We start from the raw sequence: 26,673 nt of genomic DNA, 5'->3' as shown, positions 1-26,673 counted from the left end.
GATTGCCTTTCTGCAGTTTGGTGTAGTGGTTAGGAGTGCGGACTTCTAATCTGGCATGCCGGGTTCGATTCTGCGCTCCCCCACATGCAGCCAGCTGGGTGACCTTGGGCTCGCCACGGCACTGATAAAACTGTTCTGACCGAGCAGTGATATCAGCGCTCTCTCAGCCTCACCCACCCCACAGGGTGTCTGTTGTGGGGAGAGGAACGGGAAGGCGACTGTAAGCCGCTTTGAGCCTCCTTCGGGTAGGGAAAAGCGGCATATAAGAACCAACTCTTCTTCTTCTTCTTCTTCTTCATGATCAGGAACAGAGGGGAGCCATCAGCAAAGAGCAGCCATGCTACTGTCCAGTCCCTTATGGCATGATTCTCTCCCCAATGTTATTTAACATCAGTGTGTGCCCTCTTGCACAGCTTGTCTGGAGATATGTGCTAGGTGCCACCAGTATTCTGATGACATCTGACTCTGTTGATAGGTGACTGGCTGGATACACCCCCAGACTTAAGTGGCCAGATGTCTGGAAGCTGTGATCGGATGGCTGTGGCGGAGCCTCCTGGAATTCATCCCTCAGACAGAGATTCTGTAGCTGAGGAAGAAGGATCCCAGAGAGGACATGTGTCTCCCTTGCCTTGATGGAGTGCAACTAACCACTTTATGCACTGTCAGGAATGAAGGCACAAATCACCAAGTAGCTCACGTGTGTTCTACCATCTGCACAAGGCAAGGCTACTAGCACCCTACCTGGCCCTGGAAGATCTAGCCACAATGATCTATACAATGTATTATTGTAACTCACTCTATGTGGGGTGACCCAGAGATTACAACTGGTATAAAACACCACTGCTCAGGTCCTTATGAGGACTCCATGGAGGGCTCATCTTGAACCTGCCCTCCAGTAGCTGCATTGGTCGCCACTAGAGTTCAGGATCAGGTTCAAGGTTTTGATACTGATAAAGTAATCCAGGATTGTGCATCAAACTGGGGTTTAAATCATGAGTCCCCAATGTGATGCCCACAAATGCCATGGTTCCCACAGACTGGTACTTGGCAAGCATTTTCAGAAAGTGAGCAGAAAACATTTTGATGGTCTACTAGAGATGTGATTGACTGTGCAGATTTAAAAAAAAAACAACAACATTGCTTTTGGAGCAGCTGCCCGCACAGGACATGAATGTTCACTGTGTGACTAAAGGAATGCTCTGGCAACCGTTTGGCGGCAACCTCCATTTCCTGTGGCAGCCATTTTGTAGCACCCATCTTGTGGCTGTACCCACCAGCCTCACAAGAATCTCAAAGAGTCTTGCAGGTTCAAAATGTTGGTGATCCCTGGTTGAAACAAACCACACTGTATTCTGTCATCTCACAGTGCCTTGTCTGTAACTCTAATAATTCCCAGTTGGTGGGCTGATGATACAGCAGCCAATGGCAGCTTCTAATCTGGTGAGCCGGGTTTGATTCCCCGCTTCTCCTCCACATGCAACCAGCTGGGTGACCTTGGGCTTGCCACAGCACTGATAAAGCTGGTCTGACTGAGCAGTAATATCAGGGCCCCCTCAGCCTCAACTCCCTCACAGGGTGTCTGTTGTGGGGAGAGGAAAGGGAAGGTGAATGTAAGCTGCTCTGAGACTCCTTTGGCCATCTAAGAAACAACTCTTATTTTTCTTCTTCTCTTCCTCCTCCTCCTCCTCCTTCTTCGTGCCACTTCCAGGCACTTAGCAGGCAGGCAGAAGAGCTGGCAGAAAGGTAAACTGGGGAAGTGGGCAAAAGCCTGGTGAGTCATGCTCCATTGCAGGCACAGCACTGGCTCTGGGAGTGCCTGGCTAAGCTACCTCACTCCAAGGACTCTTGCTCACTGGGGAGCAGGGGAGATTAGATGGCTGCACTCTGCAGTGCCCCCGGCATAGAGCCAGAGCTGGACCACCGCACTCTCAAAACTCCTTTGCCTGCTGGGGAGTGGGGTAGACTGCTTGGCTGCTCTCCATGGTGCTGCTGGTGCAGTGCTGGCCCTAGCAACCCACTCCTGTACCTGCGTCACCCCATTCTGATGCGTCCTGTCCACTGGGGAGCAGGGGATGCCTGCTGGCCACACTCAGCAGTGCTGGACCAATTCACCAGATGGACTGCCCTGCTCAAAAGGAGCCCTCCTTCCTGATGGGGAGCTGGGGAGGGTGGCCTGGTTCACTGGCTGGGCCCCTGCTCTCAGAAGAAGCCACTTGCCACCCTCTTTAGAGCCCCCTTTTAAATGGACTTTGATGCTAGTGCCCTTTCTGACCACCCTACAATAAACAAAAAGTGAAACGTGAACCATTCTAGAGCCAAGAAATGCAACTTTTGTTTAATACCAAATCTCCATTCTCTTCTGCTATCAACAGTGCCCCAAGGTTGATGTGTAGATGTGTGGTTCGTGCACACATTATTTAATTCTGTTTCTACATCTACAAGTGGCATTGCATTTCCCAGTCTTGTTCATTCGCTTACAGCTGCTTATGCTCTTCATATCTTCACAGTTTTTGTAAAAATCCGTATACTTGCAGGGGTTGGCTGAAAGAAACCAAAGCCAAACCAAGTTAGATGCAAAACACAGAAACCTGCCCAAATATTTATATGTCATGCTTCTTTACAACATGATCATCATAACATGATAGTATTTTGTTTTTCTTTAATCCTTAAAAAGGTAAAGGTAAAGGTATCCCCTGTGCAAGCACCGAGTCATGTCTGACCCTTGGGGTGACGCCCTCCAGCGTTTTCATGGCAGACTCAATACGGGGTGGTTTGCCAGTGCCTTCCCCAGTCATTACCGTTTACCCCCCAGCAAGCTGGGTACTCATTTTACCGACCTCGGAAGGATGGAAGGCTGAGTCAACCTTGAGCCGGCTGCTGGGATTGAACTCCCAGCCTCATGGACAGAGCTTTCAGACTGCATGTCTGCTGCCTTACCACTCTGCGCCACAAGAGGCTCTATCTTTAATCCTTATTGATCAGCAATATTTGCTGGCTGCTTCTTGCTCTGGAGGAGAGAGACTAGGCTGCTCTTTCTTACTTACCCTCCTAGCTTCAGACATATTCATATGGACTGGCTTGCCCAACTCCCAGAACTCTCTCCAGTGCTCTTGCCAAAGAATTTCCCCCTCATTTCCCTTCCTGCTTTCCCAGGCTCCAAGAACCACCTGCTGTCCGGTGCCTTATCTCGTCCCTAGTGTTGAGACTACAGGTGTCCAGGGGAAACCTGGCAGCCCCATTCATAAGATCCTCCCAAGAAAGGATATGTAGAGTTCTGACTCATAAGAGGTTCATTCTTCCAGGGTTTAGAATACACCCTTCTTTATGTGACAGAACTCAGTTTCCAGAGAAATCACCCAAACCATAATATCTTGATACAGGGGTTTTCTGCACATATGACTTCCTCCTGATTTTATTGGCAGTCAGTCACAAACACTGGATCCCTTTGGACATGGTTCTTCTGTGTGAATGACCCCTTGCGGGAACTCCGATGGCAAGAGATTCTGAATGGATTTATCATCAGATAGCAGTGAAAAGGATCAGAATTTTACAGGGCAGCAGATTATATTAGTAGTAACTTACTGCAGAGTCCTTCATCACAGTGCTTTGGGCAGTCTCCACAAGGTGGGCCTCTTTTGTAGGGTGTCTCTATTTGTTCTAAAATATTCCCTCTGAAACCACAGAGCAATGGAGGACATTTTTATCACCCAAGTACAGCTCATACAGATCAGATAAAAGCATGTTGTTGACTTCGGTGCCCCGGGCTAACCCCATCTTGTCATTTTCAGAAGCTAAGCAGAGTCAGCCTGGGGTGAAGTCTGCATGGGGCTTTTTGCCCAGGCCCAGTTCAAATGAACCCCTCCAATCTACATTGAATTTGATTTGCATTTTGATTTGGGGCACTTTAAATTTTCCCAACAAGCATAATTGATTCATGGAGTGGATATTTGAAAGACCGCCATGAGTAAATGGGTAGACAGCTCCTTTTTTTTAATTAACTCCCTTCTCCATGCCTGGGAGCAAAGGAGTCTTCCCTGATTGGCCAGGGTGTTAGTTCAAAGACTTCCTTGTTCCCGGTTGCAAAGCTTGTCTTAAAGTGACTGCGCTCCAGAAGCCCTCTCAGCAGATTTGCCTCTTGGATTTATTCTCCCTCCTCTGCTGTCTCTAATCCTCCTCCCCCCTTCAAGAAAAGAAACACCCCCCCCCCCGGTTCAAGAAAAGAAAGAGACTCCTGCTGCAATTGGCACCCCTCCCCATTCTGAGCTTCCCCAGTCAAGTGCAGAACACTTTCTATTTCAATGGGTAGGGGGGAATCAAAGAAGACCTGAGTTCAAATCGATCTTAATTCAGCAGGATCCGCACTGGTATAAACAAAGTAAGTGCAGAATCAGCCCCTGCTTAGTATTTGGATGAGAGACCATCACAGGGTCGCAATGCAGAGGCATGTAATTGCAAACAACATCTGTTCCTCTCTTGCTTTGAAAATCCTGCAGGGTTGCCATAATCCGGTAGCCCTTTGACAGCACTTCCAACACCTAGGTAAAAGTTCTAAAAACTGTGTTTTAATAGATAAGTCCCAACACGGGCAGAAAGGATTTTCATTAGGGAAGCCAATGCCCAGATGGGAGTGAGGGAATCCCCAGACGAACAATTCCCATTTCCAGACTCAGTTCCCCTGGAGAAATGGCTGCTTTGGTGGGTGGACTCCATAGCATTCTACTCCACTGAGGTTCCTCTCTGCCTCAAATTCCGCCCACTCCCATCTGCACCCCAATGTCTCCAGGTATTTCCCAACCCAGAGCTGGCAACCCTAATTTTCAGGCATCTTAGAGCAGAGGTGGTTAGCCACTGCCTTCTTCTACACAGGCTTCCATGGAGGTCTCCCTTCCAAGTACTGTGCTTAGCTTCCGGGACTTGATGAGATCAGGCTATACCGTGCTCCCTTCCTTCCCAAGACAAGTGACATAGGATGTTAAAAAACAACAACTATTCTAGAAGGCTGTTTCTGTTGGCTGCAGAGGAGAGGACACGCAGTAATGGGTTCAAACTTCAAGTACAATGATATAGGCTAGTTATCAGGAAAAAAAAATTTCACAGTCAGAGTAGTTCAGCAGTGGAATAGGCTGCCTAAGGAGGTGGTGAGCTCCCCCTCACTGGCAGTCTTCAAGCAAAGGCTGGATACAAACTTTTCTTGGATGCTTTAGGATGCTTAGGGCTGATCCTGCATTGAGCAGGGGATTGGACTAGATGGCCTGTTTGGCCCCTACCAACTCTATGATTCTATGATTCTAAGTGTGGAATAGAAGGTCTCAGGCTTTTGCGACAAAGTTGGATATGAGAAACCCAGGCAGCTGTTTCCCACAACAATAACTTTGTAGATAGCCCAGGTGGGTATTCATGTTGGTCTGAAGTAGCAGAAAAACATAAACTCCAGCATGTGGAATATGATTTGATATTACAAAGATGTAATAGTATGTTTTTTTTTTCTTTCCTCTTTTTTTCTTAAAATTTGTAATGCTCTTTGGACGATATCTCCAAATACCCAAAGCCCAACGCCTGTGTACATGTGGAAATTCATCTGTGGAGGACCTGCCCCACTATGTTTTGGCTTGTCCCTTGTACTCTGAACCGAGGGGCAAATTCCTTGCCAAGTTACTACCAAACTCACACCCCACTTCTGATTTTGATAAAAGTCGCCTCTTTTATCAGATGTCGACCCCTATATTTCATATAGGGTGGCACTTTTTGCTCTGGCTGCCAGGAAGATCTGAGCCAAAGCTGTTTTACAGGTGTCCCCACCTTGATACACCGTATTTCTTTTAAATTGTAACTCAGTAGCCCTCGTCTACAATTTTATGTACGCAATATTGGAGAAATATTGTTTTATCCATATTTGTACCATATTGTTTTTAATTATGTTTTGTAATAGCCTTTGGCTAAACACAATAAATGTTATCGTATCATATCGTATCTTAAAAGTTGTTTTTGAGAAAAATATTTTTCTTCATTTTTGTATTATAAAATAGCAGCTTAACGCTTTTAAGAAACAGTAGTTCTGTAATGTGCTGTATATTACTTTAAAATAAAAGCTATTATGTTTTTTTTTCAAAAAGATCAACAATTAATGGCAGATATACTCCCAGTTGCAATTTAAGGAGACCGGTTAGTAGCCCCATCCATCCCCGCTGAAGCACAGAGGTATTCCCCCCCAAGCAACAAGCTGTGCTGAGATTGCCTGTCCTAAACCCAGGGAATTGGATCCTAATCCTTCATTCTAAATTACATTACATGCTCGTATTCATTGACTAGCAAGCAGTGACTGTCCAATGAAGATGTGACTCATGCTGGTAGTAGGATGGCTGCAGCCTTTATGGCCCCCTCAACGGAGGGTTGGCACCCAAAAGACCAGATAAGGAAGCCTGAAATGCCTCCAGCTGTCCGGCTGATTACATGTTATACTTCCATGGCCCTCGAGGGCCCTGCCTCACTCCTCGCTGGGAGGGCAGGTCACGCCATGACACGGAAGATTCACTTGGGAGGCGACTTGCTGAGGGCCAGCTGGCATCCGCCTCCACTGGACTCCCCAGCCCCTGACCTCCCAGCTGGGCAGGCTGCACCCTTTTTGTGGCTGGCCTCATTAAGGAGACCCCCTCTTATCGGGAGTCTTGTACACAGACAGGACTCCCTACCAACAGGCTCCTTACTGGTCATAAACCGCAGCTGTGACCATTTAAACAAAGCGTAACAACATGATAAAACCAAACTAGGACGGGGTGGGACGGTGGCTGTCTGGCATGAAGAAGCCGGAAGACCTCGTGCGCAGCCTTAAATAGGCATGCGCACCTCCCCCTCCACGTGACATGGGACTCTGAGGCCCGTGCCGAGCCGGCAGGACGTCGCTCTCTCCCTTGGACGTCACTGTGGCATCAGAGGGCGACCAGGGTAAGTCCTGTCCTTCTTATGTTACATTACAATCCACTATGCAGTTCTATTACCACAAATATCATAAAATGGAAAGGGGATTGTGAGGAATGTAAGGGAATGCAGATATCAGAGCTGAATGAAAGGTTTCCATTTCCTAGTCTGAAGAAGCGTGCATGCATACAAAAGTTCACACCTTGAATAAAACCTTGTTGGTCTTAAAGGTGCTCATTCATTATTTCTCAACCTGTCCTATGTAGTTACCCCGTGATGCTCGATGTAAACCACCCAGAGCTGTATGGAAGGGTGGTATAAAAATCTAAATAAATAAACAAGTGATGGGTGGGTGGTCTTTCCCAAAGAACTGTGGTTAGTCTTGCCCAGAGTCTTTTCACCTCTAGCCTGGAGGAATGAAAACCTGCACCTCCATATCCCTCATGAAATCTGGACAAGATCATAATAGTTTTTGAAAGCAGTCACTGAGTCTCCAACAGGAAAGCTAGAATCCCCCCACATACATGCACACCTAAATTATACTTACGCAGGGCAGTACTGGCAGATATAGATGAACTCAAACTCCTTATCTTGGCACTGAGCAATGCTACATCCAATCTCGTTTGACCTATACCAAACAGCCTATGAATGTAAGAAAACCTGCAATTAAATCCAGAGTACATTTGATGCAGAGTTCAACAGCTGATTTTTAAAGTCATAATGATTTCTGCTTGAATCACCTTCAGAGAAGCAGTATTTTCCATAACCAATATCTTGTAGATTTTGTGCCAAAACACCATCCCCACACCTTTTGTGTTGCCCACCGACTGCTTTTAGAAAGTAGGTGAGGCCAGGGTGTGGCTTTTTTACCAGCAAAACATCCGATTGGAGGTTTGATTGGCTGCACAGATTGTCAGGCATTGTTTTGGAAGCAGCTGCCATGCAAGGATCTTCACTTAGTGGGTAAGCCATGAGAAGCTTTTAGTGGTTAGCTCCACCTGTTGCAGCAGCCATTTTGTTGCAGTCATTTAGTGGGTGCAGCTGCCACACTGTGTCCCAACTCCAGAAGTGCCCACAGGCTCAAAGAGGCGGGAGACGCCTATACTACACAGTGGTAATTCTAAATTCCTGGTAAAAGTGCTTTTATAATTTGGATGGTTATCATATTCCTATATTATGCTTTTAGGCATTTGTGAAACATTTGGGACTAGATTTGAGGTTAAAAGAGAGTAATTTTTACTGGAAAGATTATTTACAAATATGTATTGTATTCATCTGCTTCCGTCTCCTTACTGAAGCAGAGGCCAAAAGCTTTAAAAGTAGTTATAGAATACACTGCATGCTCCTACAGCTGGCTTACATGCCAGGCTTCATGCCCACACATCAGCAGATGGAAGGAACTGAGCGTAATTTTTTTTTTAGATTTATATACCGCCCTCCCCGAAGGCTCAGGGCGGTTTAGATTAAACTAATCAACAATACATGAAACAGTCTTCGTTAAAAACATACAGTAATTAATAACAGGATAACAGTATAACAATATAATAAATAGTTTAACGATGCAACATTGCAATACCACAACAGGTCCAGAGCGCTCTGGTGGAGTTCTGGGAGGAAGGGGGGAGCAGGGGCCCTTCATTCGCTGTTGGTTGTGCCTGGTCTCAACCAAATGCCTGGAGGAAGAGCTCCTGTTTGCAGGCCCTGCGGAACTGTTTAAGCTCCGTCAGGGCCCTGATCTCCTCCGGGAGCTCATTCCACCAGGTGGGGGCCAGGACAGAGAATGCTCTGGCCCTGGTCAAGACCAGGCGGACTTCTTTAGGGCCAGGGACCATTAGCCGGTTGGTGGCAGTGGAGCGCAGAGCTCTTTTGGGGGCATAGGCAGGGAGGCAGTCCCTCAGGTACACTGGGCCCTGACCGCGAATGGCCTTGAAGATAATTACCAGGACCTTTAGTCTGATCCGGAATTCAACTGGCAACCACTGCAGTTGGTGGAGAATGGGCCAGATGTGGGACCTCCACGGTGTCGCTGTGAGGATCCTGGCCTCTGCGTTTTGGACCTGCTGTAGTTTCCGGGTCAAGGCTAAGGGCAGGCCTGCATAGAGCGAGTTACAGAAGTCCAGTCTAGAGGTGACCGTCGCATGGATCACTGTGGCTAGGTGTTCCGGGGCCAGGTAGGGCGCTAGTAGTTTGGCTTGGCAGAGATGGTAAAATGCCAGCCGCGCTACCTTTGTGATCTGGGCTTCCATTGTAAGAGAAGCATCCAGAATCATGCCTAGGTTCCTGGCAGAGTCAGCCGTAGAGAGCTGTACTCCATCCAGGGCAGGCAGGCGCGCTTCCTCGCATGGGCCCTTCCTACCCAGCCACAGGACCTCTGTGTTTGAAGGATTGAGCTTCAGACGACTCTGCTTCAGCCATCTCGCCACTGCTTCCAGGCAGCTGGCTAATGCTTCTGGGGGGGAGTCAGGGCGGCCATCCATCAGGAGGAAGAGCTGGGTGTCATCGGCATATTGATGACAACCCAGCCCAAACCTCCGTCCCAGTTGTGCAAGCGAGCGCATAAAGATGTTGAATAGGATAGGAGAGAGGACCGCTCCTTGTGGGACTCCACAAGTAAGTTGACGACGGTCTGATGTTTTGTCTCCTATTGCAACCCTCTGTCTACGATCCTGGAGGAAGGGGATCAGCCATTGGAGGGCTGTCTCTTGTATTCCGGCATCGATGGTGGATGCTCCTTGCTTTCACAAGCACATAGAGCTCCTCTTCCTGAAGCATGAAATAGGCAGGAATCCATCTTAAATAAAGGAATCCCCAAGACCCCAAGCTTTAGGATGCTTAGGGCTAATCCTGCGTTGAGCAGGGGGTTGGACTAGATGGCCTGTATGGCCCCTTCCAACTCTATGATTCTATGATTCTATGATAAGACATGTATTTAGGATTTTCCCACTGCAACCTCATAAATGACCACTTGATGTCACTAGTGAGCACATAGATGCAGCTTAGCTTCTTCAACAGCTTAACAACAGCCTTTCTGGGCTGACTTCACCAAAATACTTGCTGATTGCAATTCCAACAGTTTTCAAGACATGGGCCTCTTTCACATTCTTGTTCTAAACCAGATGTTGTCCATTGGTTCAGTTCTGAGTACAGTGATGTAGGGATGCGGGTTTCAAACAGCAAACTTCATCTAGTTAATGAGCCATCTCTGAAGCCTTATGGCCATTTCAAACTGCACCATTTTCCCCACCACACACACCCTTTTTCATGGCATGACCTTCCTCATCCCCCCCCCCCCAAATGTTCTAAGTTGGACTAAACCAATATAGCACTAAATCAATATAGCCTCTCAGCAGAGTCAAGGTATCTCAATGCTTTATTGCAGGGGTAGTCAAACTGCGGCCCTCCAGATGTCCATGGACTACAATTCCCAGGAGCATTCGCTGGCAGGGGCTCCTGGGAATTGTAGTCCATGGACATCTGGAGGGCCGCGGTTTGACTACCCCTGCTTTATTGGTTTAGCACTATAAACCTCAGTTTAGAAGATTCAGGGTTGGGAAGGATGCAGAAAACAGTATGGCAAAAAAGGGCAGTAGGGGGAAGTGGCATTGTAGGAAGCGCTGAAGACATCTTACACAGCACGTGACCGCAATTCAGAAGCACAATGAAGGGGTGAAAATAGTATGCCTCAAAAATGGCTCAGACCCACTTTGCCTGTGGGATCCCAGGAGCTTTGTATGAACAGGTAAACAAAATCCATTAGCAGCAGCTTGCTAGCCACCTGCTAGCCACCTGCTACTTAAACAGATTATGAAGGCTGCCTGTGATGGACAGCATCGACAAAATGAGGTTCTAAGTAGCTATCGGTAGACTGTACAAACAGGGCAACAGGCTCTGAGCCCTGTGATTGGCTAGCTGCAGCTGAGTGAGAGCTGTTATACCGGCTGTGGGCTAAAAGGAATTTGACTTCCATCTGGATTCCGTCTGAGACTGAGAGGTCTCATTCAAATCCTTAGCTGAAAAGCTTCTCCGAGGACAAATTTGGGGTCGTGACCCATTTAGGGATCAATCAACCCTTTTCACAGGGGTTGCTGAGGCTGCCACCTAATGCCATGATCCCCTTTGGGGGCAGCAGCCTCAGCAATCCAAAGGGTGCCGCAGCATTAGGAAGGCTGAGAACCACTGCTCTAGTGAGAGTACTGCATTTTCGATTGAGAGCTGATCCACACAGTCTCTGGCACCTAGGAGAGTTATTTGGCAGAGATAATTTGGGAAGTCCAGTGAAAAGTCCCAAATTAGGCCAAAATGTGAGGCAAAACCTTCTAGGGAAGACAAATCAGGGGAGTATTTCCAAAGACAAACGTGTGTGAGGTAAAACTTCAATCACCTGAGAAAGGGAGAAAATTGTGGTACATGCTCAAAGTATCTACTTTCTATGAACTGGAGGGAATGTTCAGGAGGAACTTTATAGAAGACAAAGCAAAGTTAATATGTCTTGGGATAAACACAATGATAGAAACCTCTCAATTTAAAAAGAAACCTTAAGATATTGTTTAAAGCCTGCGAACAACTTAAAAGCCTAGAATTAAGACTTAGAAGCTGCAAAACAGCTGATTTTTGAAAAAGTGATTCCTTCATTCTAGCTCTTTTATTTGTAAAAATGACTCAGTAGCACTACTCCTTCCTAGTAGCCCGAGAGCTGAACAAAACCAAAGAGACTGAACAGTGACAAGGTGGGATAGGGAGCTTCATTCTTGGAGGGGAAATTTACCTCAGAAGGGGGAAGGGTGTGGAGAGTTACTCCTCATAGGGCCACTCGGGGTGGCTTTCCACTGTTTGCCCCTGTGTCGAAACCCTGAATTTTCTTGGTGGTCTCCCATCCAAATATTAACCAAGGCTGACTCTGCTTAGCCTCCAAGTTCTAACATGGTTCAGGCACTTGGATTCCACCCATCTCATGTAAGTCAAGACTTGCCCCTTGTTTGGTTCAAGCAGGGAGCATGAGGTGTGCAGAGATAATGAGATCCTAACCTAGACTGCTGCCCAGAATCACATAAGAATGCCTCTGGATGGGGTGAACAGATTTGTACATAGATTTCTACTGAATTCACATCATAGACATGTACATAGAATTTCAAATGAAACATACATATACGGTACGTAGATTTTAAATTAATTCACATCAAATGAATTCAAATCATACACAGGAGCATGACTATATTAGCCATTTTATTTTCAATCTCTTTCCCAATAAGCTCCAGAATGGTATTTGGCTGTTTATGTCTTAGTGTCAGGATTGTAGAATCTCTGTCATAAATTAGCTTAAGTTCCTCCATGTCAGTTATATTGCTTGATTGGACCTGGCGCCTGCTAGCCCAGGCCTTGTAGTTTGCTAGCTATAAAAATGAATAGTGTTGTTATGCTAACCTTATCTTGTTGTGGGCTCACGGGGTTGTTGTCACCTCCTCAAGGCTGTGAGAGTGAAATCCTGTTTATGTTACACATATGTCTTTTCTCTTCTGCCCCCTCCCTTGGGAACTGTCAAGTTTTGGGCGGGAGAAATGTATTGATAAGCTGGGGCAAATCTGGCCTCTGGTCAGATTTGACTTCTCAGTCGCTTACGTGTAGTGCTAATCAATAAACTCTTTTCTATTAAGAAGTTTGTTGTGAGTTTCCTGTACGTTTGACATTAAGTCAAATCTCACAACTCCTTTCACCTGCCAACATGCAGGGCGAAGGACATACTTTCACAGAGCAAGGTGAGGGCCTGGATTGGGACCTCTCCCAGGGCGACGGTGCCAGTGTGGGGCCGTACAGCTCGGGCATGCTCAGGGCCGTGTCAGGAGCAACTCCTGGGCCCGAGGACTTTTTGGAACGGCATGTCACCGAACGCAGGCGATTGTCGAAGTATGACCGGCCAACTGGGGACGAGCAGTGGCCGGATCATCTTGGAATGCCTAGCTACGGGCTGGAGCCCGTCGGTGAGACACAGGACCTGCAGTACAAGTTGGACAGGGTGACCAACAGGCTGCAGGACCTCTCGGGTCGGTTGGACCCGGAGGAGCAGCGCCGAACACAACGCCTTCTGAGGGAGGTGCTCGGTGGAGGTGCGCACGACACCAGCGGACGGAGGTCGGGTGGTCTGCTCAACCTGCGGGAACGTGAGATGACCACGATGCAAGCAGCTGCGGAGGCCGAGGCGATGGCCCGAGAGAGAGCGCAGAGGGAGATCGAGGCCGAGGCGGCGGCCCGGGCGAGAGCGCAAAGGGAGAACGCGGACGAGGAACGCGAGGATGCCGGAGGCGACGGAGACGGAGAAGGAGCCGGAGCTGACGGCGCAGGAGGAGAGGACGGAGCAGCGGCAGCGGCGGCGAACGTGGCGGGGGCCGAAGCAGCGGCAGCGGCGGCAGCACGAGAGGCGGCGGCGGCGGCGGCGGCGGCCGCGCGAGCGGCGGAGGCGGCAAGAGTGGCAGCGGATGCGAGAGCGGCGGCAGGAATGGGGCGAGGTGGCGGCCGTGGGGGAAGGATCCCGGCCCCGGCGGATTGGGGCCAGGGACGCTTGCCTCCCCACCTCAGGGGAGTGGAAATGCGGAACGCCTACAAATTCAAGGCAAAGTTTTCGGGGGACCCCGCAGCTTTCCCTACGTTCCTGGTGCATCTCCAGGCTTACATGATGGACATGGGGTTCACTTTTCATGATGACGCCGAGCGCGTGCGTTTTGTAGGAGAAGCCTTGGAGGGCAAGGCTGCAAAGTGGTTCCTGGACTTGTACCGTTACAACCCACGAGCCAGCCGCAACTACAATCACTTCCTGCGTTCCATGCGCCAGATGTACGTGGAACCATTTGAGAGGGAAACTGCGGAGAAGAAACTCAGAGCCCACCGACAAGGGAAATTGTCGGTGGTTGAGTACGCCAGAGAATTTAAGGAGCTGTCCTCCTCGGTGCCAGACTGGACCGAGCCCCAACGCGTGCTCGCGTTCGTGGGGGGCCTCTCGCCAGACCTGGCCAACAAATGCCTCCTTTTGGATGACCCGCTTACAGTCGACGGATGGGTCCAACTGGCTGGGGAGATGGAGAATCGCCTGGAGAGGGCCGCAATGGTCCAAGTGCTTGCAGGAAAGGCTGGAGCGAAAACCTCCACCCCGGTAAAAGCCAAGCCGAAAACGAAGTTGGAGCCGACGGAACGCACTCGCCGCATGGAAAAGGGGCTGTGTTTGGGTTGTGGCCAAGCTGGTCATTTCCTTGCACAATGCCCATCGAAAGCGGTGACCGCGGTGAAAACTACTAGCAGCCCCCCGTCTAAAGCCCAGCCTGCCAAGAAAGCCACCCCGAAGAAAAGCGCCAAGTCTCTACTGGTGCCGGGGGGCGCCGTGACGGCAGTGGACGACTCAGAGGAAGGCAGCGGCCAGGAGGACGAGGAGCAAGCAGAGGAGCTGTCGGGAAACGAAGACGGTCTGCTGTAAAGGCGCACCGCCAGCAGGCCGCTAAAAGGGGCAAGAGCGCGGTGAGTGATTCCCCCTTGCTACTCCTACCGGCCACCCTCTCCAATCCCAAATCCGGGAAAACGGTGGGAATCCGTTGCATTGTAGATTCGGGGTGCACCCAATCCTTAGTGAGCCCAGCGCTGGCCGAGACTCTGGGGGTGGGTAAGGTGCCGTTGGGGGAGCCTTTGCCGATCACCCAACTAGATGGGAAGTGCGCTCCTGGAGGGGAAGCCACAGTGAAGACGCGTCCCATGGACTTGGACATAAAAAAACATTGGGAGCAGATCCAGCCCTTGGTAGCGCCCCACTCTGCTTTTCCATGCGTGTTGGGACTGGACTGGCTGAGGGACCATGACCCCATGGTGAAGTGGAAAGAAGGAACTGTGGAGTTCACCTCCCCTGAGTGCAAGCAACATGCTCGGCCGCAGCCTCTCCCGGGCAAAGGGGTAGTGGCAGCGTTGGGGCCCGTAGGGGCGGGGGCTCTCCCTCCGGAGTACCGGGGGTTTGCGGACGTGTTTGCGGAGGCTGAGTGCAACCAACTTCCTCCGCACCGTAAGACTGACTGTGCCATTGAGTTAAAGAAAGGGGAGCCCCTCCCCAAAGCCAAACTCTATTCCATGAGTCCGAGGGAAATGGCCGAACTCAGGGAGTTCTTGGATAAAAACCTGGCACGGGGCTTCATCAGACCGGCCACCTCGCCTTTGGCGGCCCCGGTTCTTTTCGTGAAAAAGAAAGACGGTTCGCTGCGCCTTTGCACGGACTACCGGGGTCTGAATGCTGTCTCTACTTGCAACGCCTACCCGCTGCCTCTGATAAAGGACTTACTGGGTCATTTGGGGAAGGCGCGGGTTTTCACGAAACTTGATCTAAGGGAGGCCTATTACCGGGTTCGGATAAAAAAAGGACATGAGTATCTGACTGCTTTTAACACCCCCCTGGGACAATTTGAGTACACGGTAATGCCGTTCGGCCTCGCCGGCGCTCCGGGCGTGTTCATGAATATGATCAATGAAATTATGCACGATTTATTGTATCAGGGGGTGTTGGTGTACATTGATGATATTTTGGTGTATTCTGAAAACGTTGAGAGTCATGCAAAATTGGTCTGTGAGGTGCTCCGCCGTCTGCGGAAGCACCAATTGTTCGCCAAACTGTCAAAATGTGAGTTCCACCGGGAGGCGGTAGAGTTTCTGGGTTTCAGAGTTTCCCAGGCAGGAATTGAAATGGACCCGGGCAAAGTGCGGGATCTGTTAGCTTGGGAACCTCCCCGCACTAGGAGGCAATTGCAAAGTTTCTTGGGGTTCGCTAACTTCTACAGAACATTCATCCCCAGTTTCGCCAAGGTAGCACTGCCTCTTACTGACCTGTTAAAAACTAAACAAGGGGGAAAAACCGCAAGTCGCCCTGGTGCGCCGCTCCAGTGGACCCCCCAATGTCAGGGCGCATTCGAGAGGCTAAAACTGCTGTTTACCTCTGAACCGGTGCTGGCCCATGCCGACCCCACTAAGCAATTCACGGTGCAAGTAGATTCTTCGGATGTGGCAATGGGGGCCGTGATCCTACAAGAGGGGGAGGATGGGAAGTTACATCCGCTGGCCTATTTGTCAAAAAAATTCTCAGGGGCCGAAAGAAACTGGGCCATTTGGGAAAAAGAGGCGGCTGCGGTGAAATTAGCTTTATCCACCTGGAGGCATTGGTTGGAAGGGTCCGCAGTCCCCTTTGTAGTCTGGACAGACCATAAAAACCTCCAGGCGCTCAAGCAGCCCTGCTCGCTCTCAGCGAAGCAGATGAGGTGGGCGGAGTTTTTTGTTCGTTTCAACTTCTCCCTCAAGCATCTGCCGGGCAAAATGAACTTTTTGGCGGATGCCCTGTCGCGCCTGCCCCAGTACAACAGCAAACGTGACCCATTGGTAGACACAGTGTTTACTCCCGCCCAACTGGGGATGGCCGCGGTGACGCGCAGCCAAACAAAGTCTGGAGTGTCCATCCCAGGGGGTTGGGTCCAGAAGGGGGTGGCACAGGACTCTGAATTCCACTCCCTCCGCCCAGATCTTACCGAGAAAGGGGGGTTATTTTTCAAAGGCGAGCGGCTTTTTGTCCCAGCAGCGGCGCGCGGGGACGTTTTAAAACTCTGTCACGATGCAAAGACCGCTGGACATTTTGGGTTTGTGAAAACCCTGCACCTGATCAGGAGACATTACTGGTGGCCAACCCTGCGCAAGGATGTGGAACAATACGTACAGGGGTGCCCCATTTGCATCGCTTCCAAACCGGCGGGGGGAAAGAGGAAGGGATTATTGCAGCCCCAGCCCACCCCCTCCCGCCCATGGACTGATATCACCATGGACTTTATTACGGACCTGCCTCCCAGCCAGGGGAAAACCATCATTTGGGTGGTAGTTGATGCCTTTTCCAAGCAGGCTCACTTCATTCCTTGTGCAAGCCTGCCTTCAGCAGCCAAATTGGCTTCCTTATTCGTAAACCACATACTACGTCTACATGGAATCCCGGGGCGTGTCCTGACGGATCGGGGCCCCCAGTTCGTTGCCAAGTTCTGGCGGGAGCTTTTGAGGCTGCTGGGTGTGGAGCAAGCCCTCACCTCGGGCTATCACCCGGAGTCGAATGGCCAGACCGAAAGGGTTAATCAAATCCTGGAACAATATTTACGCTGTTTTATCAACCATCAGCAGGATGATTGGGTTGCACTCCTGCCACTCGCTGAATTTGCCTATAATAATGGGGCCCATGCCTCGACGGGTGTGTCCCCCTTTAAGGTTGTGTACGGTACTGACTTAGTTGCTGCGCCCACCTGGGAGCTTGCTTCCTCCGAAAGTCCTGAGGTCAGTAAATGGGCAGAGACTATTAGCGCAGGATGGCCAGTAATCGTTGCTAGCCTCAAAGAGGTGAAACAGGCCTATAAGACCCAGGCAGATAAGAAACGGGCACCTGCGCCCGTATGGAAAATAGGAGACCTGGCCTATTTGTCCACAAAAAACCTGCGGTGCCAACAGAAGTCAAAGAAACTTGGGCCAAAGTACGTGGGGCCATTCAAGGTTGTGAAACTGATTAATGCTGTGACTGTGGAGCTGGCTTCGCCAAAAACTTACAGAAATGTGCATCCGGTTTTTCATTCCAGCCTGCTGCGAAGAGCTCCTGGCCCGGATGCGTGGCACCCCCCTCCAGATACGCCTGTGCCAATTTACATCGATAAAGACACCCACTATGAGGTCAACCAGATTTTGGACTCTCGTATACACAAGGGTCGCCTCCAGTATTTGGTTGATTGGAAGGATTTCCCCTCAGGAGACAAGGAGTGGGTTGAGGCTGGGAACGTGAAGGCACCCCGCCTTCTCCGGGCTTTCCATCGAGCGTTCCCGGACTGCCCTCGCCCGGTTGATGCAGGCTAGGGGGGAGAGTTATTTTTAGTGCGGAGGGATGTCAGGATTGTAGAATCTCTGTCATAAATTAGCTTAAGTTCCTCCATGTCAGTTATATTGCTTGATTGGACGTGGCGCCTGCTAGCCCAGGCCTTGTAGTTTGCTAGCTATAAAAATGAATAGTGTTGTTATGCTAACCTTATCTTGTTGTGGGCTCACGGGGTTGTTGTCACCTCCTCAAGGCTGTGAGAGTGAAATCCTGTTTATGTTACACATATGTCTTTTCTCTTCTGCCCCCTCCCTTGGGAACTGTCAAGTTTTGGGCGGGAGAAATGTATTGATAAGCTGGGGCAAATCTGGCCTCTGGTCAGATTTGACTTCTCAGTCGCTTACGTGTAGTGCTAATCAATAAACTCTTTTCTATTAAGAAGTTTGTTGTGAGTTTCCTGTACGTTTGACACTTAGTATGAATGTGACACTAGATGAATGTCAGTTTATCAGCTGTATTCTACTGCCGGACAACATGCTTCTGATATGTGACCAGAGAAATAAGAGGAGCTGAGACACATTGGGACGTTGCATACAGGATGGGAGATACACTTCTGGGGAACAGTGTGTGTGAATGTGATCTTGGGGCACTTGTGGACTGTAAGCTAAATATGAGCAGACAGTGTGATGTGGCAGTAAAGAAGGCAAATGCAATCTTGGGCTGCATCAACAGAGGCATCCCAAAAAAATCACAAAGAAGTTCCTTTGAATACTTCAACCCTCAAGCCTATACACTGTCTTTATTTTTAAGGAGGCACTGCAGGGCAAATCAGGGAATACCCTGGGTAATTAATTGGACATTATTACTATTATTCTATTGTATAATTAGAATTGGTGTTGGCACTTATCTAACTGCACTTTCTTAATTGTGTATTACTAAACACTATGATATTGTCCTTGCGTTTGGTATCTGATGTATATGTCTGAAAAAAGAGAGAAAACTGCCAAAGACAACTTGTCAAGAAGCAACAGTGAGAACCAGGCATGGAATCACTGATTGGTTCAAAATTGAGAAAGGAGTTTGGCAAGGCTGTATACTGTCACCTTGCCTATTTAACTTGTATGCGGAGCACATAATGAGAAAGGCAGGGTTAGATGAGTCACAAATTGGGATCAAGATTGCAGGGAGAAATATCAACAACTTCAGATATGCAGATGATACCACTCTAATGGCAGAAAGCAAAGATCAACTAAAGAGCCTGTTTATGCGAGTGAGGGAGGAGAGTACAAAAGTTGGCTTGAAACTCAACATCAAGAAAACAAAGATCGTGGCATCTGGCCCTCTCAATTCCTGGCAAATAGATGGGGATGAAATGGAGGTAGTGACAGGTTTTATTTTCCTGGGCTCCAAGATCACTGCAGATGGGGACTGCAGCAAAGAAATTAAAAGACGCTTGCTCCTGGGGAGGAAAGCTATGGCAAATCTAGACAGCATCCTAAAAAGCAGAGACATCACCCTGCCAATAAAAGTGTGTTTAGTCCCAGTTGCAATGTATGGCTGCAAATGTTGGACCATCAGGAAGTCCAAGCGTCAAAGAATTGAGGCTGGTCCATGAGAGTATGACGGCAATATATCTACAGAAGTGATGTTGTGTCTCCATGGAAGTTTATGCAGAAAGAGGGAGAGGACAAAGCAGGAGAGAGGAGGGGTCAGAGGGCAGCTCCCAGACAAAGAGAGATGTGACTTTCAAGGCAATAAGACCTGAGGGGGAGCCCCAACCATGGCGGCCACCAGAGAACACCAAAGGTGAGATGGTGGCAGAGTGGCAGGGCAGCCCCTGAGGCAGCAGCCCGGGAGAAGGGCAAGGAGAAGCTGCAGCCCGGTACCGACTGATCTACAGACCGGTCCCAGTCCCCGGACCGGGGGTTGAGGACAGCTGACATAGAGGATTTTTCTGATTTCAGCCACCCAGTTTGTATGATTTTTCCCACTTTACATCAGTTATCTTGCCTTCATGCTCCAAACAGGGTCAACCCTTTCTAAAAACCTGAATAAAAATAAATAATTTTCCTCTGCGTTTATTCATTTTATTTAAAACACTTTCTCCCTTGCAGGACTATCATCATCAATATGAATTAACAACAATGACAGAAACCTATAAAGTCACAATTTAAAAACTCCCATTGGGACTGTCAATAATAAAATCTAAATCAGTCATATGCAGGCAGGCCTCAATAAAACTGTCTAAAGTTACCTCCTGATGATCACCTAGAAAGAAATTTGTAGTTAATGTGACAGCATTTTGGAGAAAAAGAAGGAGATGGCAGCAGCTGCTAAAGCAAAAAAATAAATAAATAAATAATCAAAGATAAAGATAAAGATAAGCCAAAACCTCAACATCTAGACTTAGAACTGGAATCAGAGGCTTCTGAAGAAGAAGGTTTAGATATGGCAAAAATAGCCCATCACCTCAAAGAACAGTCTAAGGCAGGAGTAGTCAACCTGTGGTCCTCCGTATGTCCATGGACTACAATTCCTGGTCTAAGGAACTCTCCAGAGAAATTCAAAACAGCAAGGAATTATCAGAATAAAAAAGGTAAAGGTATCCCCTGTGCAAGCACCGAGTCATGTCTGACCCTTGGGGTAACGCCCTCTAGCGTTTTTATGGCAGACTCAATTTATATGTCATGCTTCTTTACAACATGATCATCACAACATGATAGTATTTTGTTTTTCTTTAATCTTTAAAAAGGTAAAGGTGAAAGTACTGGGTCATGTCTGACCCTTGGGGTGACGCCCTCCAGCATTTTCATGGCAGACTCAATACGGGGTGGTTTGCCAGTGCCTTACCCAGTCATTACCGTTTACCCCCCAGCAAGCTGGGTGCTCATTTTACTGATCTCGGAAGGATGGAAGGCTGAGTCAACCTTGAGCCGGCTGCTGGGATTGAACTCCCAGCCTCATGGGCAAAGCTTGCAGACTGCATGTCTGCTGCCTTACCACTCTGCGCCACAAGAGATAGAATAGATGGGATCAAAACCCTAATGGATGAAAATACAAAACAAATGGACAAAATTGTGGAACTCCAACAATGGAAAGCAGGAGAAGAAGAAAAAATTGAACAGTTGGAATCAGAATTGCGAGGGAGAAGTATTCATATCAGGGGAGCACCAGAATCATTTGGCAAAGAAGATCTGAAGAAAGATTTGACAACAGCAATAGGAGAATACCTAGAAGACAATGAGATAAAAATTGAAAAAGCATACAGAGTTAACTCAAGAACATCTAAAAGAAATAACCAACCTAGAGACATTTTTGTCAGCTTTGAATCTAAATCTGCTAAAGGCACCTTCCAACAGAAACACAGAGAAGATCCTTTTACCCTTGAAGATCAAGAAGTTAGCATCTTCCAGAATCACTCCAAAAAAAGGGCTGAATTTCATTTCCTCCGATAGATCCTAATTGTTCAAAATATTAGATATTGCTGGAGAATCTCATTTGCACTAGAAGTCATCTTACCAACTGGAAGAAATGCTTTCGAAATTGTCATATTCAGAGATATTACCAAACATCTATGCAGATAAACCATTGCAACTTTATCCGTAAAACAAGTCAGAATGAGGAGGTGTAGAATGAGAGATTACCTTATAGATGATCCAAAAACCCAACAGATATGTGAATCAAGTCTACAAGAGTTTTTCCAGTTAAATATAATACCAGATGTTTCCTTGGCTACTGCGTGGGATGCCAGTAAAGCCTTCATAAGAGGTATACTTATTCGCTTAAACACAAGGGCAAGAATAAGAAAGGAAAAAAGACTAACTGAGGATAAAGAAAAGTTACAACAACTGGAATTTCAACATCAGCAGCAACAAGGAAGTTAACAAAGCAAATAAAATTACTGAGGATACAAAGAGACAACATAGAGGTGGAAGAAATGAGGAAGAAGCTTGACTACCTCAAGCAGAAAAATTTTGAAAGGGCAGATAAACCAAGGAAGTGGTTGGCAAAGAAGCTCTCAAAGAACTTTTTAAAGTACAATATATCCAAACTAAAATTTGAGGAACAAAACTATACTAAAGAAGCAGACATCCACTTAGGTCTTGCTAAATTTTTACAAGGTATATATGAAAAAGTGGAACAGAATAAGGAGCCTACAAGTTTTCTTCAAAGACTATTGTTAAAAGAAATTCACGGACCATCACAGGAAGATCTTAAACCAAAGAATCACCATGCAAAAAATTAACAATGCCATAATTGCGACAAAAGCATAAAGAGCTCTCGGACCCGATGGACTGAATGCAACATACTACAAGAAGATGGGATATGTAATCTCATTTGCTTCAATTGGTATATTAGGTTATAGATTAGTTTGGTAAGTCCTTACCAAAATCCTGGCAACAAGCATCAATAACGCTGATTCACAAAAAAGGGGGAGACAGAATATCACCTCTTATAGGCCAATCTCTTTACTAAATGTGGATTATAAATTTTTTCAAAAATCTTAGCGGAGAGACTGAAAAAGTGCATTGGCGACATAGACCAAGATCAAACAAGTTTTACGCTAAAAATGTTAGTGAGGAACAACATATGTTTTGTATTAAATATAGCAGAATATGTGCGTCAGCAAAAACTGAATGCAGCTTTTATCTTTCTTGATGCAGAGAAAGCATTTGACAACGTTTACTGGGATTCCCTATTCGAAACTTTAAAAACAATTGACTGTGGAGATAATTTTTTTCCTTCAGAGTGCCCATTGGTGGTCTCCCCTTCCGTCTACACATCTTTCCTATTATTTTACTCATTTACTAATTCTACAATGGATAAAACTGGATTGGTAAATGGAGCATCGATAGAAAGGATCGATGTTTCAGATTACTTCCCAGAGGCCGAGTACATTCATGTTCATACCTGCGTATAGCCGTAGATGCTTTGCTCAGTGTCAGTGGCTCCAAAGCCATACTTGAAATGGTGACTTTTATTCTGCCAGTAGTTAAGTACCTCTGACCAGGCGAAGAGGTAATCCGTCTGGAATATGCTCTCACCACAGACTGTGTCTACAAGAGCAGAAATGTAGTTGTTACTAAGTGCTCATACTCATAACCATACTCAAGAGCCATGAAGGACTTGCATCCATGAAGAAATTTGATTGCCACTAACATCCTAAATAAACAGCTTAATATGTCTAAACAAAATTCATATAATATTAGTTAAGCTTATGTATTATTAAGAAAATAGAGTTCTGTGTCATCTAGACACCTTCACATGCTGTCTAGATTAGAACATGGTAGGTGCATGTTAAAATCACCCCAAATAAAAATCAATCAAAAGTATCTTCCATAGTTTGCCAGTATGAACAGATGAGAGGTAGGTTGAGGTGGGACCACTTGATCCAAGCAGGTCAATGATCAGAGATGAGTGATCAGTTTGTAAAGGGGAAAAGCAATTTAGCTATGGGATCCTTTTTGGAACTCTCATTAGAAAGTCCTTCATAAGTCTCCACTCACCATTCTCAACTTTTTTTTACCATTGAGAAACCCATGAAACATTATTCAGGATTTGAAAATCCCCAGAAGTGGTGCGGTCATTCAGAATACAGTTGGGAAGCATAACTGCGTACCAGGAACCCCTCTCCTCCCCCTCTCTAGGCCCATCTCTGGCCATTTGGGAGGGGGGCCAACTTGAACATATATGGTCATATCACACAATAAATGTTTCTTTTAACCACCGTACTACCTTGGCTCTCAGAGTAGCCATTTCATTCATAGGATCTGATCTCTATAGTTTGTTCAGTTGTAATTCTAAGAGAGCTGTAGGTCCCACTGGGAGGATACAACCTTATGGGAACTCCCACACATGACATGCGGTTTGGCTGTGCAAGAAACACAGGTCACCCGAACAAGACCAAATGAAAGATTATATCAGAGAGTATAAATTTAGATCAATGGGAGGGATTGTGGGTCAATTAGTTGAAATTTACTGAAATGTCAGATGTTAAAAGAAAATTGGTACAAAATGTTTTTAGATGGTACATTGCCCCTCAAGATATTGCAAGGATTAATAAGAGCTATAATGTGTGACATGTAAATGTCAAAATATAAATGCATTATTCTGCCATATGTGGTGGACCTGCCAGAAAGCTAGAAAATGCTGGATCCAAAATGTATGTTATTAAATATGGTATGTTATTAAATGTTATTAAATATGGTATTAAATATGGTATCAAATAATATTAACATGTATAATGAGCTTGTAAAATATATGATAGCTATTGCTAGGATCCTTTATGTTATTGATGGTCATTTGTACATTATCATGATTTGCTAGATTATGGTTTTGAAAGTTGTGTGGGTTTTGTAGCTGGCTTGGAGCCATAACAATCTGTAAGTGTCAAGGCAGAAAAAAGAATCATCATAGTTAAATAAGTTGATGGATTACAGAACAATGGCAAAACTTAATATTTCATACACAACAAATCAACATTGGAATTCAGAAGACAATATGATACTATATTGAATAGAAGAATAAGATGTTTTTAAAAGCAGTATTCAGATTGTATATGTTAACTATGGGGGCAATGCAGTATATAGTTTGTAACTACTAGATGATAGGAAAGAACAGGATATGTATTGTTAGATGTAAGCTCTATGATTATTTTTTCTTCTTAATAGTTTTGTAGTATATAAGAAACATAGTGTTTCTTTTTCCTTTCCTCATATCCTTCTAAATAAATAAAAATATATACTTGAAGAAAACACAGTTCACATACAGGCATCAAAGACTCTTGAATGGAAGAAGAAAAGAGTTGGTTTTTATACCCCACATTTCACTGCCCAAAAGAGTCTCAAAGTTGATTACAATTACCTTCCCTTCCCTGACCGTTTATGCACTGGAGGTTTCATGCTGTGCTGCAGACTGGAGTTTTAGTCATGGCAGGTTGCCCCACCTATTCATGCCCCCACACAGGGGAGCATTTGGCCTGGTGCACCTCATCCACTTCCTATTTGTGCTCCTGCACAGGAGCTGGGGCAGTGAATTTCCCAGTGCATAAACGGTCCCTGTGAGGTAGGTGAGGCTGAGAGAGCTCTGACACAACTGGTCTGTAAGAACAGCACTATCTAACTGGCCCAAGGTCACCCACATGGCCAGATGCAGAGGAGTCAAACCTGGCTTGCCAGATTAAAAGCCATTGTTCTTCACTACACCATGCTGGTTCCATATTCTATATTTGTATATTTTGGTGCCTCTTATTTAACTTCACTTACCACCAAATGTACGGTCCTTCAAAGGACTGCTTCGTGATTCGCACTTCTCAGCCCATATTCTTGCGTTCTCACCAATTGTCTCATTCCAGCTCTCACGAGAGCAAAGAAAAACAGAAATGTAAATCACATTAGATTGAGATCATAATTGATTGGGCACACGGATGCTTGAGCTGAGTGTGAATTCTGCAATTTTATATTGATCGCCATGAGCAAATTTTCGACATGCCTTTCTTGCTGAAATCAGCACAGTTTGCCATTCAAACTGTTTACTGATCCCTGCCAGGTTGGGAGTCAGGGAACCAAGAATGCATTTCATCAAAGTTAGCATTCTAATTCCAGAACATAACACCTAACATGTATTAAGTGCTGTGAGGTGAGTAGTAGAAGGAGAAGAGCTGACTTATCTTTAAATGTCCCACGGCGCCTAAATAAAACAGTAAGGGCTGGTGGGGAGAAGTTAGGGCGGGCTCTGTCCGGGATAAAAACTCGGAGGAGCGAATCAGATGCCGCTTCGCGGCTCCTGATTCGCTCCTCCGAGTGGCAATCCAGGGCTAAGTGTCCAATTGGGAGACTTGGCCCTATTGGACACTTGGCCCGTCCCCCGAACGCCATGCCACACACTCCAGTCCTCCCAAGCCGCCATCCTCGCCAGATGGCTGCCAGGGAGGAGGATCGCCCCATGCCGCTGGGCTCCGGGAAAACTACTTTCCCTGCACCCAGTGACTGCCCTTACCAACGACGGGACTCACCCCTACCCTCCCTCTGCCTCCCCATCCTCCGCTGGCCGCACCCTCCCGACCCCGGCCACCCCCCCCACTTACAACTCGCCGTTTGCCCGGCTGGCCCCGGGCTTCGCCGCTGCTGCTGCCGCTCTGCTACAAAGAAGGCCACACCAATGGCCAGATCACCACCAGGCCGCTCTGCCGCTGGGCCGCTCCGCTGCTGAGTCGCTCCGTCACTGAGCCGCTCTGCTGACGGAACACCTAGGTCTCGCCGCCTGTGCCCCGCCAGATAGCTGCGCAGCCCCAGGACCACGTGGCTGACGCCAAGATGGCTGCCCACCAGCCAAAACTGCTGCCGACCTGCTCCGCCACCGAGCCCCGATGCCGCCAGCCCCAGCACATGGCCGCCCACCGCCAGGATCGCCGCCGTCGCCCCGCCGCACACCCTGACCACTCCCGCTGCCAGCCAGGCTCCCGGGGGTAAGTCTGCCCACGCCCAACGGTGGGCCCCGTGCATGCCAGGCCGAGCCCACCCGCCCACGCCCCTCCGTGTGTCAGTGTGCGTGTGTGTGAGTGTGGCTTCTGATGCCAACTCTGCAGACTCAGCCCCCTCTCCTGGATCCCTCCCAAAGGTTGCCTGCCATTCACAGAGGTGTCACAACAGATACATTGGCTATTTGCCATTTGTCTCCCTGCAACTGATAGGTGATTCCGGTGGCCACTGTGTTTTCCTCAGGCAATTGTACACGGTTTGAATCCGGGGCACCTTTAAGTCTGGGGTGTGTTTGTGTGTCTCTTAATATTGCTGGTGAATCTCACTTCAACAACCACCCTGCACACCCGCCCACGACCCCAGGCTCCCGCAGCTAGCGCCCGCTGTATTGACAGCACAGCGGGCTTAATTCCTAGTTCTTTTATAAGAGCG

General features: G+C 47.5%; 1 protein-coding gene across 1 annotated transcript; it reads right to left on the bottom strand.

The window, feature by feature from the left end:
* Nucleotides 1–2,313: 2,313 nt before the first annotated feature.
* LOC143826811 (serotriflin-like) lies at nt 2,314–26,265 on the bottom strand. Its single transcript, XM_077315909.1, has 6 exons — nt 25,855–26,265; nt 25,027–25,117; nt 22,673–22,818; nt 7,463–7,557; nt 3,583–3,671; nt 2,314–2,541 (listed from the first exon to the last, which is right to left on the bottom strand). The coding sequence occupies exons 1-6, from the start codon at nt 26,263–26,265 to the stop codon at nt 2,414–2,416; spliced, it is 960 nt and encodes a 319-aa protein (XP_077172024.1). The 3' UTR covers nt 2,314–2,413.
* Between the last annotated feature and the right edge of the window lie 408 nt (nt 26,266–26,673).

Source organism: Paroedura picta, chromosome 1, assembly GCF_049243985.1.
Source record: "Paroedura picta isolate Pp20150507F chromosome 1, Ppicta_v3.0, whole genome shotgun sequence".
In the NCBI taxonomy this organism is placed as follows: domain Eukaryota; kingdom Metazoa; phylum Chordata; class Lepidosauria; order Squamata; family Gekkonidae; genus Paroedura; species Paroedura picta.
This window is presented reverse-complemented; position numbering and strand designations above follow the sequence as displayed.